General features: G+C 30.9%; 2 protein-coding genes across 2 annotated transcripts; both read right to left on the bottom strand.

Annotated features, from left to right (window-relative positions):
• Window positions 1-795: 795 nt before the first annotated feature.
• Window positions 796-2,571, bottom strand: LOC126855159 (thioredoxin domain-containing protein 12-like). Its single transcript, XM_050602574.1, has 2 exons — window positions 1,479-2,571; window positions 796-1,045 (listed from the first exon to the last, which is right to left on the bottom strand). The coding sequence occupies exons 1-2, from the start codon at window positions 1,736-1,738 to the stop codon at window positions 796-798; spliced, it is 510 nt and encodes a 169-aa protein (XP_050458531.1). The 5' UTR covers window positions 1,739-2,571.
• Window positions 2,572-4,690: 2,119 nt separating this feature from the next.
• LOC126855147 (rhythmically expressed gene 5 protein) lies at window positions 4,691-15,706 on the bottom strand. The gene is made up of 4 exons (XM_050602556.1): window positions 15,086-15,706; window positions 10,708-10,879; window positions 10,494-10,586; window positions 4,691-7,410 (listed from the first exon to the last, which is right to left on the bottom strand). The coding sequence occupies exons 1-4, from the start codon at window positions 15,233-15,235 to the stop codon at window positions 6,998-7,000; spliced, it is 828 nt and encodes a 275-aa protein (XP_050458513.1). The 5' UTR covers window positions 15,236-15,706; the 3' UTR covers window positions 4,691-6,997.
• Between the last annotated feature and the right edge of the window lie 7,624 nt (window positions 15,707-23,330).

A 23,330-nucleotide genomic window follows, 5' to 3' on the forward strand; every position in this document is an offset into this window, starting at 1 on the left:
TAGTCTATAACTATTATTTTATTTCTATGGAAATATACAACAGCTTATTTACACGGTCAGTAAATAAGAAGAATAAATTGATATATAATACACAAGTTTCGAATATAAATTTTGACGATTGCATACATTAAATATGTACGGAATGTAATGTTGTAATGTTAAAACTATTGGCCTTCTCCAAAGTTAAGCGTGAAAAGTGATGGTTCAATTTTTATTCCGTATTTATATCAAAATATTTGCCAAATAAAAACTAAGAACTAAACATTTGTTTATTATATAGTTTAAATTTTATAATAAATTTTTATTATAAAATTTGATTGTTTTTAATAAAAATTTCATCCAAAAGAAATAATTAATATTGTCACATAAACTATATATATATGTATAAACTCTCTCTCTCTCTCTCTCTCTATATATATATATATATATATATATATATATATATATATATATATATATGTATGTATATATTAAAAACAGACATACATTATTTTATTTCTTTTTTCTTTAATTGTCTTTATTAAAATATCATTTATTTGATTTAATTTATGAATTGAAAAATTTTGTGAACTTTTACTGTATCCCTTTAATTCTGAAATATTATTTATTATTATAATTTTATATATATATATATATATATATATATATATATATATATATAATTTAATAATATACTTATGTATAGCAAAATGAATTTATTTCCGCAAATCGCATTTTAATGACAGTGACACATATAGTAATCGCGACTGTCATTCAATAATCTAATCTAAGATTTACTTCTTTTTAGCTTTGTCGTCAAGAATTTCGATCAGATTTATCGCAGCAGCATTCCAATGCCAAAAGCATGCTATCTATTATGTGGCTCGTCCTGCTGTAGAAATATTTATATTTTTCATCGGCTAACGGATGACGATTATAAACATCTGTCATAAATTCGCCGTCCGGCGTGAAGAAGAGAATCCTCGGAACGTACGTCCCGTCCGGTTGAAACCTCGCTTCGTCTTGCGCGGACATCTCGCCTTTTCTCGCATCCACCATCACGAAGCTACACATTGTAACAGGTATAAAAAATCCTATATTACTTATACTCGTTAGATACTCGGCTCATTATGTTTAATTCGCTCTCACTCGATTGCTACTTTTTTAAAGTTTTGCAAAGTTTAGTTTGCAAAAACCGTGTGCATTGTATATTTTATATATTTTGCATCTCTATAGTGATTAATTGTATTTTTATTTTTAAATTGTATTTTTTTAAAACATAAAACATATGATTGACTCATTTATGTTAACAGTGCACACTTATTAATAATTAAAAAATTAAATTATACATATATATAATAAAATATATTATTAATATAGTTTAATTTTAAAATTAATTTTAAATATTAAAATTTTAATATTTAATTGTGTTGCAGCAAAAAACTTTGCAAGAGGGAGAGAGAGAAAGAGAGAGAGAGGGAGAAAGGTGCATCACTCACTGTTTGCTGAGATCGAGAAGTCTGATGGAGTTGATGAATTTAGGCTTGAGTTTCTCACAAGTGGGACAACCCGGTTTGTGGATTAGAAGAAATATCGGTTTCCTGGAGATCTTGGCCTCTCGGAAACCCTCCTGCAGATTCTTCCATTTGTACATTTGCCCGAAAACGTTATTCAGATTGTTATCGGCCGCGTTTCCGAATACATAATACGCCAGGGCGGTAAAATTGACGGAACCGACGAGATACTTCGCATAACGCATGCTTAATTTTTTTTTAACGAAGAAACGTTTCTTTATTCAATCACTACTAATATCAATTTCGAGGTTCGACGTATACGTGTGTATGTATATGCGTGTGCGATTTAAAATTCTCGATGCTAACTTCGCGCCTCGTTCCATCATCAAATGCCATCTATCGATAAGTTGACAGTACTAGGATGAGAGGAAATATTAATAAAAGAGACGTCGGTAAAAATTATATAACTCAATTGAAATCAAATGAATGAAATATATAAGATGTTTTCAAATTAACTTTTTCATTTCGGATAAGGATACTTGAATGATTACAAATATCAAATAGAACAATAAACCGAATATCTAAAATCTAGTGATTTGTGGTTTGATGAAACAGTATGTCTATAGATGGCGATGTAGATAACGAGCACGAGTTTTAAAATTAAAAAAAAAAAAGAAAAAATGAATAAAAGAATAAAAATATAGAAAGCGAACAAGAGAAAAAAAAGAAGAGAAAAAGTAAGGTAGAGAGAGTATTGCAAAATATATTCAATTAGATAATAAATTCAGATGTACGTATAAGTTAATATAAAAACGTTAATTAATGTAAAATATTTGAGTAAATTTTTTATATACATAATAGACGTGAAAAATAATGTATATAAAAAATTTAATTTTATATTGCACATAGGCATTATATTTAATAATACCTATTATTAAATAGGCATTATTATAAATATATAATGCATTATTGTATAATAATAAAAATGACTGCGTGCGTGTGCAAAATGTAGTTAATGCAGCGAAAGCGATCAATCTATTTTTATTCACGCATAAGCGATATTGCGAAAGTAATTATGTCCGAATATTGTAAAAATATTTGTATTACATTATGTAATAAAATTGTTAGTGTGTATATATTATTATGTATAATAATAAAAATGACTGTGTGTGTGTGTATAAAGTGTAGTATAACAGCGAAAGCGATTGCGTCCGATATCCGACATTATTATATATAGTATTATATGTATATACGTAAAACACCTCTGTGCGCATTATATTGTATTTATTATTATATTGCATATAATAATAAATATGTGTGTGTGTGTATGTGCGCGCGCGCAAAATGTAATTGATAGCGACATATGTACGCGTAAAATGCCTGTGTGCATTGTTGTATAATAAAAATGACTGCGTGTATGCGTGTGTGTGTGTGTGTGTGTGTGCGCGCGCGCGCGCGCGCGCGCGTGTGTGCAAAATATATTGAATTGAATGGAAAGTTTATGCTGTTTTTTGCTAATAAATGAATAGAAGATCGAAAAAACAATGAACTTTTCATTCAAACCAATAACTAACAGCGAAAGTCTAGAAAATAATAATCTTTTTTTTATATACATATATTGCGATATTCAATAGCGTTAATTTAATTTTATTATTTAATGAAATACCGATAATAGTACGATTGTTTAATGAAATACGATAATACGCAGAATAGAAAAGTGTTATGTATAACGTTGTAAAGAATATATATAAGAAAATCGATAATAGTCTGTAAAATTATATTTTGTAATTTTTAAAAATTGAATAAAATGTATTAAAAATACAAAGCGTATATGTCTTCTTAATTAACCTACCCATCCATTTTCACATCTTGTCGCATCTTTGTTAATTATACATTTTCTTGAAATCAAGTATCAGAAGAATATAATTAGCAAAGAGATGGCACAGATTAAAATTTTAAAAAGCGCAAAACTTTGAAACATTGAAATCCGCAAAAGTATCAAGAGAACAAATCAGCAAAGAGGTGGCGTATCAAGAATATAACTAGCAAAAAGGTGGCACAAATTAAAATTTAAAATGCTCGAAAATTTGAAGCTTCAAAATCCGCAAAAGTATCAGGAGAACATGATGAGCAAAGAGGTGGCGTATCAGGAGAATATAACTAGCAAAGAGGTGGCGCAAATTAAAATTTAAAAAGCGCAAAAATTTAAAGCTTTAAAATCCGCAAAAGTATCAGGAGAACATGATGAGCAAAGAGGTGGCGTATCAGGAGAATATAACTAGCAAAGAGGTGGCGCAAATTAAAATTTAAAAAGCGCGAAAATTTAAAGCTTCAAAATCCGCAAAAGTATCAGGAGAACATGATGAGCAAAGAGGTGGCATATTAGGAGAATATAACTAGCAAAGAAGTGGCACAAATTAAAATTTAAAAAGCGCGAAAATTTAAAGCTTCAAAATCTGCAAATGTATCAGGAGAACATGATGAACGAAGAGGTGGCGTATCAGGAGAATATAACTAGCAAGGAGGTGGCACAAACCAAAATTTTAAAAAGCGCAAAAATTTAAAGCTTCAAAATCCGCAAAAGTATCAGGAGAACATGATGAGCAAAGAGGTAGCATATTAGGAGAATATAACTAGCAAGGAGGTGGCACAAACCAAAATTTTAAAAAGCGCGAAAATTTAAAGCTTCAAAATCCGCAAATGTATCAGGAGAACATGATGAGCAAAGAGGTAGCGTATCAGGAGAATATAACTAGCAAGGAGGTGGCACAAACCAAAATTTTAAAAAGCGCGAAAATTTAAAGGTTCGAAATTCGCAAATGTATCAGGAGAACATGATGAGCAAAGAGATGGCGTATCAGGAGAATATAACTAGCAAGAAGGTGGCATAAATCAAAATTTTAAAAAGCGCAAAAATTCGAAACTTTAAAATCCGCAAAGATATTTTTTTTTTTTTTTTTTTTTTACGAAGGAAGAGAAAAATGCATTATGCATTCCCACCGGCCGGTCCGGTGGGATATGCGGGACTCGCACCCGCTAAAAAACTCTCCCTGTAAGACCAATATTTATTTTCCTGCCCATACTTACATAAATTTAAATTCTGAGATATCGGGAACATGATAGGCAAGGAAAGTAGTATGATAAAAACTTCAGAAATTTAAATTTTAAAAACTCCAATTTTATTTTATTTTCTCATTTACAATATAGTAAAAATTACTATCTAAAAATTAGTTGTTCTTACAACTCATTTTTCAATTTTTGCAAATAATTGCTGTACAACTTATAAATATCTTAAGAAGAAAAAATTCATATATATATATGAAATTCCATATATATAAAATCATTCATATATATTGTGTATTTTTATATATTAAACTAGTTTCAGAAGCATATAAGTTGATAAATTAAAATGTATATAAATATGATTATTAATATATTCATTCATTATAATATCATGTATTTAATACATCAGTATATAAGTTTTACAATTTTCAAAGTATAAAATAATACAAAGATGCAGTATAGTGTATTGCGTGTAGTCATCTTTTTATTCTTAAAATATATGTGATATTACTATCATACAAAACTTACATATATGTATAATATTGTTATCGCTTTAGTATAATTTAGCATTATGTCATGATGTCAAATTTTTATATCAAATTTATATATACTAAAACAAAACATGGATGACAAGACGATAAGAGAAAATGTGACAAAATTAAAAAAATAGATTAATATCTCATTCATTTATGACAAAATAATGAATTGAAAACTAAGATAAGAGATATTTCAACCTTTGGATATGATAATTATTTAAATAAATTATCTATAATGTATACACAAGACTGAGAAGTAATAATTTTGATAATTGTATTAATAAAATATAAAAGCAAAAAATCTGTGCATATTTATAATAATTATTATCTATTAATAACAACAAAATTCTGTTAATTTCAAGTACTTATACTTATAAAATAAAGATTTTTAATCATATATAAAATCTCGGGCTCCTTATAATATAATAGAGTGATTCGTATACATATATGTATGTGTGTATATGTATGTATTTATACATATATATTAGGCATCACGTTAGTCTTAATTTATCACATTGTCTTATTGTTAATTTCTTTTCAAATATATATTACATTCTATATTTTATCACACTTTAAGTTCTATCTTATTGATGTAGATATTTAAAATTAATAGCAAATGCATCAAGTATTTACAAATAAGCGTGAAAATGTATAGATTTAATAAACAATTGTAATCGTCACGTAAATCGTCAAGTAGATTTTTTTAAATTGTTACTTGCTTATGCAAACAACAATGTGTATCCGATAAATATGATCCATGAGTATTACTATCATTATAATACTATCATGTACAAATTATATGTATGTGTAACTAGAGTCCTATATTATATTATAATATAGGACTCTATGTGTAACTAGCTACAGATATTTTCGAAAGCAATAATTTTTCCAGCACAAGTATTGTTATACATTAAAATTAAATAGTTTGTATAACCATCTTCAATGGTGATTAAAATGATATGCGCGATATGTTATTTTTTCAGCGAGGCACACTGGTTCCCTTACGCGACGCGATGACGCGAATATATCAGAAAAAAATAATATATGATTTAAATTTGTGGAATAAAAATATAAGAGAATTTCACTTTAATCAACCGCTATTTCTCATTTCAAATATATCGCAAAATAAATTTAAATACGTGCGATTTTCTTGCGTTAACAGATTGAACGAGGAGTCAAAGATTTTTGAATTAGTCACAGTCCAAGAGATAAAATTGATAAAATTTCACCGATGTTTGTGTCGTAATATTTTACATATGCCATGACAATTACATTGAGTATTAAATAAATAATAAATGAATAAAATTAAATAAGTAGAAACTAAATGATATTTCATGGTCGGCGATTGTTATGTGTTATCGAGATAAGAATTTAATTACCGACCAATCGTCAAGCCAATTTAGGCGGTTCGCAAACCGTGAATTCCTCTTATTTATATAAATCGCTGCATAAGCGATTTATATAAATCGTAAACTTTTATCTCAGACAACATTTTTGGATCACATTCCTCGCTAAATTCCTATTCTACAGTCTAAAGATTCAAGAAAAAAAGAGTACAATATTTTGCACATTCACCGCAACAACGATATCAGATAAATAAGAATGCGCGCTGGCAATAAATTTGTAATTGTACAGCTGATCATTAAATCGTAATCTATGGTGACGTGTACCGCGACTACGATTATATATCGCTAGATATCTTTAGTTTTTCTCTCATGCTTTCCATATATTATCGCAGTAAGCACGATGTCATCTATCACGGTAACATCTCTTCGCAGGATCTTATAATTAGCGGCAATTTTTTTTTTTTCAACAATCTTCCATTCCTTCACTAGGTGATGTAGCGAGGTAACTCGTATCAGGTAGAAAAAACACGAAATATCTCTCTTCTCTCTCTTCTCCTCTTCAATAGTAACGCACTCCACGTTCATTAATCGCTCCTCGAAGCACTGTTCTTTCGTAGGTCAGCGGATTGCCGTGAAGACGTAGCGGTTCCGCCGATCGTCGATAGTCCTTGTCGGTTACGAAGGACATTCTCCTTTTGGCCGGTGCCGGCTCGTTCGCGCCTTTCCCGTAGAACTTGCTACCGCTCTTAGCCTCGATCTCCTCTATTGATGGCAAACGAGAGTATCTGAGCTCATCGACGTCTTCGTCCCTCGGCAACGGACGTTTCTGATCCTCCGGAACCGGTCGGCCGTCCGGATAAACTCGTATCACCATCGGACCCGCCAGATACGGCCCCGGTTCCGATGGTAGAACGTAATCGCCGCTCGCCACGCTCTCCTCCGCGAGGCCGTTCGTCTCGCTGCCACTGCTCGCTGAAACAATTAAAGACAAAGATAAAGAATAAATGAATAGAATAGAAAATAGAGATAATAAACTAGCGAGTGGATAAATGTGAATATCTACATCATAAATTTTTCAACCAAAATATATTGCATAATAACAATTGACTTTATAAAATTAATTATGTAAAAGGGAAAGAATATTGCTATTGTTTGTTTCTCTGCCGAGAAAAGTTTTCCTTTTTTTTTTTTTTTGTTCTCAGATCTCTCGTTAGCGAACGCGCCACCGTGACCACGAAAATAACGATGATTTAGTTATCGAGGATTAAGCAACAGACCCATTTGCGTAGACATAACGGATACCAGAAAGTATATGCACTTAGCTAAGCGAAATCCGTGTTCGAAATGATACTTCGCTAAGATGGAGCCTTGTTAAAGCCACAGAAGCATGTACCGAGTATACCATAAATTTCTCAATCGCGAAACAATTTCGCAGAAGTCGAATTATACTGTTAAAGTAGTGTCTCAATTATATAAATTTTTATATGTGATTATTTTTTACAAAACTAGAACTTATGCACACATTCTATATTTTATAATATTATTATAATATTATAATTTATTATATCATATTATAATATCATAATTTATTATAATTTATTATAATTTATTATATCATATTATAATATCATAATTTATTATAATTTATTATAATTTATTATATCATATTTTTATTATATTATATTTTTACTATATTTATTATATTATATCTTATTATAATATTATTATAATATTATAACTTATTAAAGTCATTTTTATATTACAATGGTTTATATTAAAATCATTTTTATATTACAATAGTTCCAAATTTCTATGTATATGCTTTTCGCGTCGAGTCCTACCAGATTTCCTCAAATTTTATTTTCGCCTACGATAGAAACATGCGTTTCATGTCATTCGATACAATAGATAGAAAATTGACATGTTGAAAAAGCGATACTATACTGTGTTTCAAAAGGAATAAACATCCGTAAAAGGAAAGGAACAAGAATACTAGACTCCCGCCTCCAGATGATCATCATTCTGGATCAATGGCCGTGTTGTGCGTTTCCACGCACGTTTATATTCCTAAACATGACCTCCGCATTATGATAATTTAGAATCCAATATCTACACGTCAGCCCGTGTTCTTTTCACTTCCGACAACCGGCCGAATGTCATCGATTTGTAGGATACAAGGACTTTGTAAGAGACGTGCGGGAATTTGTTTTCGCGAGAACACGTACACACATATTTGCATACACCAAAAAATAAAAATTTTTCCAAAAGATAAATACATTTTCTTAATTTTGATTTTTTTTTTTTAATTTAAATAAAATATACTTTGTTTCAAAAAATATTCTGTTTTATTATAAATTATTACTTGCATGTAATAAAAATTACAATTTTTAGAATACATTATTTAAAATTTTAATAAAACAAAAATTTATATTTAAAAATAAAAGATTATTTACTATAAAATAAAGAGAAACTCTGTATTTTTTAAACAAGCAGCTATGAATTAGAAAAATATTTTTTTCAACAAAGTAATTTAGTACAATAAAAATAAGAAACAAATTCTTTTTTTATTTGCAAATACAAGCATACTTTGCTTTTATTTTATATTTTACTAAATTAAGTATGTTTGCTGCTTGATTGCAAATATTTAAGTAAATAATTTTCTTTTAATCAAAAAATTTTTTTGAATTTAGTTACACTTTCTTTCAATGCATCTATCTTTATTTTAGTGAATAAATGCAAATATCTACATCATAAATTTCTCAACAAATCTACGGCCTAATAACTATTGACCTTATAACACTAATCATGTAAAACAGAAGAAATATCGCTGACGTTTCTTTCTCCATCGAGATCAAGATAAAAGTATTTTGCTTACACATTCTCTTTTTTTTTTTCTTTCTTGTCAGATTTCTCGTACGCGAATGGATTGATAATTGATCGGTAAACGCCTGAAATCACGGGCACGCAACGCTCGCGGCTTTCATCGCGTGTCGATGTGTCATTAGCGTATACGCATGTTAAATATGGGCCATAGAGAAAATGTGAAAGCCACCGTGGTACGCCCCTGTAGGGACCCTCATCTTCGACATTGAGAAAAGTGACCTCCTTTCGCGACCTGTCCTATCTCCGTCGTCCTAGACGTCTTAGGTGTGTAAGACTGTCATTATGCTCATTGTCAAAAATGCTAATCGATCATTTGATTGATTATAAAAAAATATCTCGAAATATTCTGTATTCACATAATGTAAATTTACACAAATATTATTCATTCATAAATATTTATAAAATATTTAATAATGCAATATATTATATTATTATTCACGAAGCAACCTACAATAAAAGATTTAAAAAAGATTTAATAATTAAAAATATATTTTAATTATTATTTTTAGAAGCATTCTTAAAAAAAAAATAATTCGTCTTCATTATTAATGAAGAATAATTTAACGAGTAATTTAATATTACTTTTATTTTTCATGAAGGAATTTTATCACCTAACTTTAATACCAGAGTATTGGCAAAGATTTTGCATTAGGCCATGGCCGTGCGACCTTTTGGGTTGCCTTCGTTTTTATCGGTTCGTGATTCAGCATATTTAAGAAAAGTCTATGGTACGACGAGCATAATGCAATTCTAATAATGTCACAAGTTCAGAATTCTCGAGTCGAATTAAATCATTTCAGATCGGCGCATGACGCACGATGCCCGTTTTTTCAAAAAGAAAGCGCACGCGGTTAAAGCATTAAAAGCAATCAACAAGGGCTTCGGGATCCGAAGAAGGGAAAAGACTTTCTAAGAGCGGGATCGAAATCACGACTAAAACTTTCTCGGGCAGAATGCGATTCCGTTCGCGGAGTCGCGATCGAAAAAAAAAGATTTTTGAAACAGAGAAGCGAGCCCATATCACATCGTTTCTTCTTCTCCGCATGAACCACCGGATTTCTCTTTACCGCGTATTTCTTTTGTATCCAGTCTCATAATTCGTATTATTATATCTAAATGCCTGGAGCTCTTCTCCAACGACCGTTATTGACAATCATTTCTAATACACTTACCTAGTAAGTCGGCTCCAGTCGTGAGATAAGACTCGTCATTCTCGTGGCCGATTCTCGACGCAAATCTATTGTTTCCCACCAGGGCACGCCAAACTGTAAACGAGAAGGCAAGAATGTTAAGCTCGGAATTTATAATTTATGTTTCGGCCAGAAGAGTAAACGCGAAAAATTTCTTTCGCGAATTACACGCTCCTGGCTAGGAACGCTTCCTTACTCATTTCCTTGGCGCCGCGCTGATAGGGATCCAGCTGATCGAGAACGTTGTCATTCATGCCGGCGAGGCTCCTTATGCCGGACACAAGTAGATTCTTATTGCAGTCCGGCCTCGATGAATCGGCGCAGTACTGTGCTACTTGTTTACTGAATAATCCGTACAAATGACTCATCTGAAAGAAATAGAAAGAAATCTATTAAGAAGCTAATAATCATCGATCCATCAGGAAAATGTAAATATGCGATGCATTAAAAATATCTTTCAATTATTATTTTTAAAATCAGAAGAATCATTCTCTTAAACGAATGATTCATCTTTATTATTGATACGGAATAATCCAACGAGTTATAATATTAGTTTTATTTTTCATTCAGGAATTTTATTCAATATTATATAGAAATTAATATTTATATCTAAGTTTAATATCAGAGAATTACAAAATTAAAATTAAAATTCAAGCTACTTAAGATTTTAAGATCTTTAGAGCTTTAATCTTTCAACGGTTAAATGTTTATGTTTTTAATTTTATATTTTATATTTTAAGTTTTAAGTGTATAAGCTTTTAAGTATAAATTTTAGAATTTTCAAAGTTTAAAATTTTAAAAAGGATTCTCTCAATATTTTATAGTTAAAGTTACAAAGTTACAACATTTTAAATATTTAAATATTTAATTACCTAATAAATGTAATAAATGTATATACCGGAGACCATCCAAAGCCGCAAGGCAAGAGTTAAAATAAAAGAATTAAATAAAATAAAATAATAAATAAAATATAAATAATACTAGGAAATCGCGTTAGGCCGGAATTGAACAAAGAAATATTATAAATATATAAGACAACCAATAATTATTTTCGAAAATGACATTTATCAATATGCTCTCTCCTACATCGTATCTTTTAAGATATACAAAGTTGAATCGTGCGGAGTCGCAATCGGGCCGCGTTCCGACCGCGTCCGGTGAAACTCCGCAATGTATAACACCGGCGATGGAACCTCCGACAGTTGCAACCGAACATATATATATATATATACATATGTATATATATATATATATATATATATATGTATGCGCGATGCGACGTCCCGTTCATCACGTTCATCGAGTTGCGCGATACCGTCTTTTCATCGGTCGCGTGAAACGTGGCAGTCGCGATCTCGCGCGCCGTCACGACGATGAGGATAATATAACGAGAACGACGTCCACACACACACACAGATGGCCTCTCCTTTTGCGGCTCGCTCCTCCGATGACGCGCATATCCGATCTTAGAATTTCTAATGATACTTCTGTAACGACGGTATCCTCTTTTATCTACTTTTGTTCCTCGCCTTTCGACACTCTCTGGCACGTTATTTGTCGATTTTACACATCAAATGAGCCGATCCATTTGGCATCGCTCTTTTGACATATATATATATTATTGTTTATAAAGCTAGACGAAGTCGAAAGAATTTATGACAATTTAAAAAAAATTTTTGTCGCTATATTTCTTCGTATGAAAAAAAATTATTAAATATTAAATATTTTTTTTTTATCTCAAGCTTTGCATATATGCTTATTACTATCGATTAATGTCCCTTAGATCAATGATGGATTATTATTATCTGTTTCCGTTACGATTCCGGAAATTTGGAGAAAGCGGAGTTTTTTTTTTTAGCGAGACTCTCGGCTACAAGTGAATTAGCGCGGAAAGACAATGATATGATACCGTATGTTGTATGTAGTTACGCTAGAGAGATATACTTTTACATTTCCAAGCGATATTTGTACCCCGCTTTCGTTTAGAAAATATTTCCCGCTGATTGTAGGGGAAAAAAAAAAATACGATGTATTTAAATTGTAATTAATTTCAGAATTAAGTTCAAAATTTGTCTAATGTTACAATTAAACTGTTTAAAAAATTTTAAATACATATTTCTTACCAGCGTACATTATTTAAAATATTTAAAATTCAAAAAAATATGTCAAATTATTTCTAATACGATATCCTTTTTGCTCGTCTAATCAGAAATCGATATTAAATTTGTACATTAATTTGAACTCTATCGAGAAACTAATGTCAGATATACGCTGACAGTGCTCTTGAACTTCAACTCGGCATTTGCGATCACTTTTACTTGCTCTAAGAGTATTACACACATTTAATCCGGTGCATGTAGCCGCGAAATGCCGTGTTTACAGCCTTGGCCAAGAGTACGAAGTACTTTCAATAACTTGCGGTAAGTCGACCTTAAAGTTAGCGTCCAACAATTAAGATTCTGCATACATTGTACTCTATTTTTAAACTTAACGTGCAAACTTAATTTGCAATAAATAGCAAACAAAATTGATTTGAAGAAGCTAAATATCCACATATAATTTAAATTTATTTAATTAAGTTAATTTAATTTATTTAATTACTTATTTATTTAATTTATTTAATCCGTATTAATTAAAAAAATATGTGTAATTAGGAAATATTTTATTTCCATTTTAATTCTTGGAATTTTATAGGTCAATGAATATTGGGGAAAATGTTAACTAATGTCCGATACGTGTTGAAAGCAGCGTTTGATGATCTTTCGTACGTTAATTGGCTTTCGAGAATCCGCGCGATTATCGTGTCATGGCGACAATTAATAATCAACGTAATTAGCTTCGCGGTAGCTGATCGTTGTAATCGCGATTCATAATTTTTCATCACCATATAACGCTTCACGAGCATTGAAAATACTCCATGGAAAATATGAGAGCTTTGAGATAAACGCTACGATGTAAAATCGCAAGAATAATCGATTACTGTCTGACGTCCGACTACTGTTTGATAACATTGAGTAGCTTGAGATTAATATAGCTCCTGATTTTTAAAACTCCATAAACAACACCGAATAATATAATTTTAGTATAATATAATTTTTATACCAGTCTATTCGCATTATTGAAAAATTTATTAACAAACAAATGTTACATTGCAGCACGATTTACTCGCTTTGTCAAATAAAATTTAAGAAAAAAAAGAAATATATATATATATATATATATATATATATATATATATGTATGTATGTATGTATGTAACATTACAATCTTCAAAATAATTTTTGATAAAAAAAACTTCGTCATCAAAAGATTTCTTTTTGAGAATTGAGAGAGAGAGAAAGAAAGAGAATTCTCAATTTCTTCGAAATTAATCTCAAGCTACTTCTAATTAATTCAAATTAGCTAAATAAGTGATGGAAGAAAGAGAATAATTATTTTCCTATAATCTTCGGGTTTTAAGTATTTATTTTAAAAATTATTAAAAGGATTTTTTAAATAAATACTTAAAATTCGAAGATGTTCATCGAACATTTATACGAATATTATAAATAGATTTATAAAACAATTTTATTTTTTTTTTTTAATATTTTTACATTTGTTATATATTTTTCATTTGAACAAAAATTCATTTAAATGTGGATATCGTTAAAAAAAAATTTGCAATACGAAGATCGCGATCCAACACGTGGTTCGATGCAACGCACTTGTATTAAACGCACTTGATTGTTTGGTGAAAGTCCACCGAATAGCGCTAATATCATAAAAAGATGCTTACAATATCTCTATTCATGTTTTTATGCGAGATTAATGAAAGAGATTGAGCGGCAGTAATGTCAGTGGAAGTAAAAATTAAATGCGTATGTGAAGCTATAGTGAATACAAAAAAAAGAAAAATATTTCTAAATCTTTTTTGAAATCTTGCTTGAAAGTGTTCCTAGTCAACACATCAGAGTATAAGTAAAGATTGTATTGTTATAGAAACGTTTTGCAATAATATATATTTTTTTTTAAATTGTTCCGAAAAAGATAGGACATGATAAACAAACATGACAAAACAAAACAAAAAATAGACAAACTGTTGTTTGTAATAAATAAACAAACTTTCATTAAATATGTCTTTTCTCGTATCTTCCGCGTTTTTATACATGAACTTTCTTATATTGACTCTGTGATTGAGAAAAATCGATCTAGAGTATTTTACGTCAATTTTCATATTTAATATATTTAATTTTTTAATTGTCATATTTTCTTTACTTATTACTTATTACATGTATAATTAAATTATATTAATACATGTAAAATGATACATGTATTAATTACATGTATTAAAATGATGCAAACAATTTATCTTGTCTAAAAAATAAACACGTAAATAAAATTATAATTTCGGAGTAAATTTTATCAATTGGAATAGACAGCATTTACTAATACATTTCTAATTTTTTCACACAGAAAAGAAAAGAAGTTTTTCAAATTTTTATTTACAGAAACCTAATAAAAAAAAAAAATCGATAAACCGTTCGCATCAAATTATTCGCTACATTTCGGAATAATGAATGACTCTTGGTACTCACTTTCTCATCTCTCGAGAGAAATTCCCACATCGGTATCGCCGAGCCCGTAACTCGCATCGTCACGCAACAGCCTAGCAGAATGCAGGTGATGACCTTCGCGATAAGAGTCCTGCTGCTGGTCATCGTCATCATCATCATTATCATCATCATCGTCGTCTTCGTGCGTTCTTACTCTTCCTCTTCGCTCTTCACGTATTATTCGCGACACACGCTTCACGCCGGCAGGTGTGGCAAAAAAATTCACGCAACTGCCGCTGTCAAACAATTGTTGTCAAACAATCTCACGACAAGCTCTCGCACAGATCGTCCCGATTATCGTTAGCGATCGACCGTCAGGTACACACTGAGCCCCGGTCTCGTTTGCCGCTTCGTTTTATGTTGACATGCGCATCCCAGTGGCGACCACGTGCCTCCGAGTGCCCCCACTTTCTTTCTCGTGTATCCGGATTTCGTGCATACGTCAGTAGATACGAGGAGCAGAGTCCACGGCATCCGGAAAGTATTTACGCGCTCTAGGAAATCGCGCGCTGACGCGACGCAAGTATGCCAAAAAAAAGGCAATCCTTAATTTTATTCGGCGCCGTGCCGAAATTCCTGGGCGCGGGAGAGTGTCGATGAAAGTTTATGTACAATTTTCTGTGTGGAATGATACGCGGAGAAATTCATCGATTGCTCTATAAATTTATTAAATATATTATTTTAATTAAATTTACAGGTTTAACCTTTTTTTTTACAATATTAAAATAATCTCGTGTCTTTTTACTTTATATACATTATTCCGACAGGATGTAATCTGTGATTCTGTATATAATTGTATTTATTTAATAACATAAATAATTATATAATAAAGAATGTAAATAGCTTGAGGTTATTTGTATGTGAGAAAAAAATTCTCTCTACACAATATCCAGATAAGATAGACATCTTATTGAAGAATTTCAAAAGTGCCTCCTAGTAAACAGTGAGAGTAATGCAGTATGACACTATTTTTTTTTAATATATAAAAAATATTAATTTAGAGATAACTAAATTGTTTTCGGATTTAAATAAATTTTTGTTAGTCTACAAATTCTTCTTAATCGTCAAAAAAAGTACATGTTATTTTACACTAGTATTTACGTGTTATAGGAAATTCCTGAAGTGACTGAAGACGTAAAAACCGCAAAAAAAAGCGCTTCTTAATTTTATTCGGCGCCGCACTGACATTCCTACGCGCGATACACACAGACGTAGTCGAAGAAAGTTTACGGTTCTCATGTCACACGACGATAGAGTGAAATGGATGAGGTAAAAGGTGAGGATACGCTGACGCTCTAAAAAAAAAAAAAAATTGCAATTATTAAATATATTATTTTATACGTTACTTTTTTTTTTTTTTTACACCGGCGATCTTTTACGGACCGGCCGCCGCGACAGAGGTATGCAGAAAGCGCAAAAAAGCGTTCCTTAATTTTATTCGGCGCCACGTCGACATTCCTGCGCGGGCCATTCCATCGCATCACTTTTTGGAGCGGAAAAAAGAATGACCCCCCCGCTCGAGTTATTTTAATCCCTCGCTCGAAATATATTAATGGTACAATTTTTACGGAACAAATTATGCGTAATGGGGAAGCTCGAGGAAAAATAAGGAGGCCCGCGAACGCTTGTCAAGACGATTCGCGAAGAAATACTACAGCTGATCCTCCCGAAGCGCTAAACTTCCAAGATTTTATATACCGCGTTAAGTAATCCGATTTGGTCCCAAAATAGGCGCAATCGCTTCTGAAAGGCCTCATCTGCAAAGGACTCGATCTGGATTGTGTCCGGTTTTTCCTACCTCATCGTCCTCATAGCTCCCAGAAGCTCGCGGAGTCCTGAGGCTAAATTTTTCTTTTATCTCGTGTCTGATAGCGTGAAGCCGTAAAGATGGTTTTTACGATGATTTCACACACACAACGGTCGAATAATTTTACGTCATCGCGGGAATTTTCGATAAACATAATAAAGAATATGAGTACTAATGCTGTTAACGATACACGCAGTTTGTTATCTCAAAAAGATAAACGATTGAAATTTTATTATATTTCGTTTAATTCTCCGCTTCCACCACGTCCGCGAACTAAGCTGAAACGTGCGTTAAAAACAAATCTGAAAAAAGAGAAAATTTTTGACGACTAGAAAAATTAACATAAATATTACTATCGACCTTCCGTCAGTGAACGACCTTTTACATTTTTTTCAAGTTCATAAAATTTAGGTGTAAATTAGAAAAATTTACGACAGCAATAAATAACTAGGCCCCGTTCAAGTCTTTAACAAGATGCAGGATAAACCACATATATGGGTTGCCCATACATTCTACTATAACTTTTTCTCGTGATTTTTCTCCAGTAAAATCTTCGTGTGTGTATGCGCGAGGTCAATACTTCTGACAAGAGAAAGAGAAAAATTTGGTTTTTTAATTATTAAATATTAAATATTATTAATTATAATATTAATTATTATTAATATTAAAATTAAGTCTAATCAACTAATCTGTTAAAATTTCATTTGAGTTGATTGAAAACAAAATTATTCTCTCACAAATAATTTTGCTAATAAATTGATTCTTGATCTCATCAAAACAATGACGCTTTAAGGATATTCCAAGCATATTTTCGGAATAATCGCGGTTAATCAATTTGTTTACGCCAAACTTGCTTATGACTAATAATTTATTGTAGAACGGGCCTTATTGCAACACGTATTGACTAGAAATAATTTTGCGCTAAATTAAGAAATGAAATTCATTTTGCATATAGCAACATATTAATTCTATGAATAAATTTACTTAAAAAAAAAAACTTTTATATTTTATTAACAAAGCAGATTCTTTTCTAAATATTGTTGGATAAATAATTATAACTAACTTATAACTAGGATTATTTTTATTTTACTGCAAGGGCAAAGCTCTTTTTCTCTACGTATTCAGAGCAGCGTATATAAAGGCAAGCGCATGCAGCGTGCAGGTATACATTGCGGCGATTAATCGCGAATCGGGTATCACATCGGGCACGATGAAATGAGCGCGTGAGCGTTGTGCAAATTAAGAGCGACACCGATTGTGTGTGTGTGTGTGTGCGATGCCTATCGGCACTGGTTACGGCGGTTTGTCAGGAAGACTGTAAGCAGGTAAAATAACGTAATTCGTAACAACGACGCGCGATACGTACACCACATAATGCCGATTGTGTTATTTATTCACCGCGCGCTTATAGCATACAAATTTGTACATGTCGTTTCTCAATTTCACTTTCACATTCGTCCCTTCCCGTGCAAATGATCGCAAAACGATCGGTTAACTTCGTTTTAAATAATTTATACCGAGTGAATCGAACCATCGATTGTGAGCGATAAAAAAGTATTTTGAATAGTGTGAGAGTGAGAGAGAGAAATTTGTTTTGATTATTTTTAAAGATGCAAATTTTCAAGAGATGATATAAGATTTTATTTTTAGATTGAGAAAACACTGCGCTTGTTTTTATTGTTATTTTAATAGGTAATTCTAGAAATTTATTTCTCTAAAAAAACAATTTAAAAAAAAAAGCATTTATTATCATAAAGTAATTAAAGATTATTAAAAGTTTCAAACTTTTTTGATGAAATAAATTTTTATTAACTTTTTTCCATTTCGAAGAACTTTCGAAATTTCTATTATTATTATTTGTTCCTCTTTTTTATTCCATTATTGCAAGTGCCTCAAAAATCATGTCTATTTTAATAACTAGAATACTTTTAGTTATTATTCCTTTTAATCCCAAATAAATTAATTCCAAGTTTCAATAAAATTCTAAATATTTTTTTTAAATTTCTAATATTATAGTCTTCGGCAAGAGAGAATAATATGTCATAAATAAAATGTTCATTAATAAGTTTCTTAACAAAATTAATTTAAAATTAATTGTGTATAAAAAAAGATCGCGAGGTGACTTCACGGCGCGAACATTTGCGGAATGTGTGTGAACAACTCGGGAAAATTCACGCGTAACAAATCGAACAATGGCACTACGGGCACTTTTCCGTGGCGATGACCAACGTGAGAACGCAAGCATCGCATCGCATCGCACGTTTCAGGCGATGTTCTGCGTAATAGCGTGCGTGTATGCGCCGAGATAACACACCTCGTGTGCTATACGTGCAGTTACGCGATGCAAATGTGCATCTGCTTCTACTGCAACGTATGTCGTTCATGATAATCTTCTACAGATTAGTAATTTAATAAGTTTTACATGGCATTCTGAGAATCACGTATACAAAGTAAAACTTGGATCTTTAAAAAAATTATATTTTGGTAGAAAAACAACATAAATTTTTATTTAATAATGGCTTAATTATTAATTTATTAATTGGTTTTAATAGTAAATAATTAGTGAAATAAATCAATCCTTATTAAAACTTGAATAAAAGATATAGATACAATCATTTCTCTTTCTTTTTCAACAAAATGGATAATAAATAAAAATAGTATTAAAAAAAAATAGGATAAATATTACAATAATAAATTGATTTATTATTGCAATATTTATCCTATATAAGAAGAATATTGGTCATTAATATCCATCAAAAGATGGGTAAAAAACATTTATATGATTACATAAAAATAGAATGAGATTTTGACTTCAAAATAAAAATCTTTACATATATTATAAAATTACAGTTTTTAATAAGTAAAAAAAAAAAAACAGACACAATAAATGCAATAAAATATCTCCTTTTCACTGTAATTTATGCCTATCAAATACTTTTTCACATTTTGCTTCAGCACGTAACGTTATTATTTGATTGATAATGAGATTATATTTGCGATGTGATCATCGTGAGATTTAAATTATCTCGAAACTGATGATGCTATACCGTTACTACTGCACCGCGTTGTGAAGTTTGAATTGAATTGAATTGACAGTAACTAATTATGTTCTAGAATATAAATCTTTCCTCAGTAATTAAATGAACGCGCGAAGTGTATGATAAGTACATGATACATAACATGTCGGGCAGCTCGAAAGAAACGTGTAAAGAATTTCTAAGACAGATAAAAAACAAATCGTTATCAATCAAATGCAATAATGCGAAGAATGTTGCCGTCGCTTTTTTCGTGTAACTTGATTAATTGGAAATCGTCCAATTAGCACGTGTGCCGCTATCCCTTGACCTCTTATGTATAAAAAATCAACGCCTTCTTCGATCACCATGACGGATATCCTTCCATGCCTATGATATGTTGAACAACTCAAAGGACGTAGCGAGTACGTATCGAGGTCGGTTCGCGCACGGCTAATTGAATTGGAAAACAGAATGACACAATCTAAACGCACGGCTCGGTGCGAAGCGCAGTCCATATTTGTCGTAGTCGCAATAATTTTTTTTTTTTTTTTTCGTTATACGAAATTCTTATAATAGGATTTTTCACAGCAAAAATATTGCGGCATTTATATTATTCAGAAAAGTAATAATTTAAAAAGTCAGGAGTTTTTAATAAATTCAGTTTTAGTCGCAAAAATAAATAATAAAAAATTTTAATTGGCTCCAAGCTTCAATAAAATTCTAGATATTTTCTTTAACTTGTAATATTACAGTCCTTGACAAGAGAAAATATGTCATAAATAAAATATTTATTAATAAGTTTTTTTTAACAAAATTGATTTAAGATTAATTGTATGCGCATGTGTGTGCGTGTATGCATGCAAATTATGATATTTTTGCAATTATAAAATTTGTAAAAAATTTTATTTTAGGATACTTTTGTAATTGTTCGTATAAATATTTTAAAAATTTGTTGTTTTTTTTATGATTACATGATGTGTCATGTATTATGGCGATTTAAAAGTTACTGATTAATTGCAGATTATCAATTATTCAATGGCAAATTTAATGTATTATAGATTAATATCAATAACATATCACTGGACTTCACGGAATTCCGTCGAAATTGTTTGTGTATTTGAAACATAAAAATTAATTCATTTGCAAAAAGTTGCGTATCGGAGTCAAATCATCGCATCCTCGACGCGAATAGATTTTTTGATTTCGCGCAAAACTGTAAAAACTTTTAGCGATTTATATTATGTTAATTTCCATTTCTGGGGAATACCGTCTCATTGAAATTTGATCGAAATAAATTAATCTTGTCAATGCAATATATTCGTCGAGATAACACTTGTCTCTTTTTCATCTAGCACAATTCATCATGATTTTATTTAAGATTACATATCTAGAATCTGTCACTAAGAAATTAAGTAATAAATATTGCAGATACAATGTGTAAATAAAATTCCACATGTATTAAATATATCACTAATTTTATTAGTGATGTGTGTATTTATTTTACAGTAACTTTTTCCCCACTAAATTGTGATAAAAATTTTGCGTTAATAATAATAATAATAATAATTACAATGTAAATAATTCTAGTTATTGAAAAGATTTAATGATTCATCAGGTGGAGGATTTTTTAAATCAATCGCATGCGTCAAAGATGAATTCCCGAATTCCATACAGACACATTTCGCATCCTTCTAATAGATTTGTATTGCTCTACGTCAGGTGAAAGCACATTTCCGACAGCTTAATGATATTAATTATATAATGACAGGATCGATAGAAAGATTCCACGGGTTCTTACGTAAAAATCTTTCACACGTACGCTGTGTGATATTGCAGAGTAGATTCTGCCTCTGTAACGCGCATAAAACGGATTCAGCTTGTGGTAACCGGAAACTGAACGATCCCGTACCAATAAATCTGTGTTTCGTCATCGTGAGCGCGTAATACACCGACATATGCATCCATATGCATTTGTCTGCGATATGCATCGCGGAAGAAAGACAATCTTAGGGAATAGCGAGAAATCCATAAAAATTACATAAAGAGAGAAAAAGAGAAACGGTGAATTAGAGAAAAGAAAATAGAAAACAGATTGAAATCTATTATATTTTAATGTGTGAACTTGCGACTCGTCTCATTTTTCTATAAATATGAAAAATTTATTATCTTTTTATCGTGAGTTTATCATTAATAATGCACACTTTAATAATTATTGTATTATATTGTATTACAATTGCAGATTCAAAATTTATTGTAATTTTGTGCATTCTATTACATTATTAAAATAAAAAATTAGTGTCAATTTATGCGTGAACCAAGACCTTTTTCGCCTGCGGAAATGAATTGCCTAATCGTCGTTTTTCTCGGCAGATTCCGTAGTCACGAGATCAACTCGTACATAAATTATTACCTCAAGCCTGCTTCTAAATACATTATATAAAGTATCCTGATATTACTCACTTTTCCTAGTATCATCGAAATGATTGTAACAATTTAAATTTTGACGAATATGGAAAATAGAAATCTCCCAATTTAATTTTATCGAAAACAAAAGCTTGTACATAATAATAAATTTTATTCTACTTAGTTTTCAATGACTTATTTTTTCTCAGAATCTCTCTTCCCGGTTGAATAGCATCAAAAACACTCGGCACGATCATGCTTTATAGTTTCAACGTCCACCATCGCTCAGCAGAGTTACATCATTCAAATTTAACCGCAATAACTCAATGTCCGAATTGGACGCATCTCGAATAATATCGCGCGATACGCAGCGTTGATCGTTTCGCGCATCGATGGATCTGCTTATCCATCGATCGCAACGGAATGCAGAAGGACGAGAAAGTGGAAGCGAATCGAAAAGGGGAGTGAAAATCGCTTCCTGTTTTTCATTGCAACATATATTGTAAAATCTAGGGGGACAAAAATAATTTATCCGATTATATAAAATACAGAAAAATAAATATACGTCAAATTCTATTCATTAATTTCTTGATTATACAATTATTCGATTTTTTCTAAAAAAATATATATAAAAGTTTAAAATATCATATGTATCTCTTTTATATTTTATTCATAAAGTATATCCAAAACTTTCGGGCAATTTAGATATAATTTATTTATTTATTTAAATAAAATACAGTCTAAATTTTAGACAAAATAATTTAAATAAAATCTAAGAATCTTGAAATTAAAGCAAAATACAGAATATATTTCTAGACGGAGGTAGAGAATGTTTCGTCCTTCTAGATCGGATAAATTTCAACATTGTGCGTTGGCGATACACGCAGAGAACTGCGTTCCGATCGACGTAATCGTTACCGGATACGCAGTAGCTTCTCTCGCTTCAGCAATCGATCGGCTGCGGTCAAAACATTTGAAGCCGAATGAAACGGCCGTATTG

Source organism: Cataglyphis hispanica, chromosome 15 (assembly GCF_021464435.1).
Source record: "Cataglyphis hispanica isolate Lineage 1 chromosome 15, ULB_Chis1_1.0, whole genome shotgun sequence".
In the NCBI taxonomy this organism is placed as follows: domain Eukaryota; kingdom Metazoa; phylum Arthropoda; class Insecta; order Hymenoptera; family Formicidae; genus Cataglyphis; species Cataglyphis hispanica.

Coding starts and splice junctions, on each gene's coding strand:
- LOC126855159 (XM_050602574.1), bottom strand. CDS start 1,738: ATGCGTTATGCGAAGTATCTCGTCGGTTCCGTCAATTTTACCGCCCTG. Junction 1,046..1,478: donor CTTCTCGATCTCAGCAAACA/GTGAGTGATGCA, acceptor TACAATGTGTAG/CTTCGTGATGGTGGATGCGA.
- LOC126855147 (XM_050602556.1), bottom strand. CDS start 15,235: ATGATGATGATAATGATGATGATGACGATGACCAGCAGCAGGACTCTT. Junction 10,880..15,085: donor TTCTCTCGAGAGATGAGAAA/GTGAGTACCAAG, acceptor TATTTCTTTCAG/ATGAGTCATTTGTACGGATT. Junction 7,411..10,493: donor GACTGGAGCCGACTTACTAG/GTAAGTGTATTA, acceptor TAATTGTTTCAG/CGAGCAGTGGCAGCGAGACG.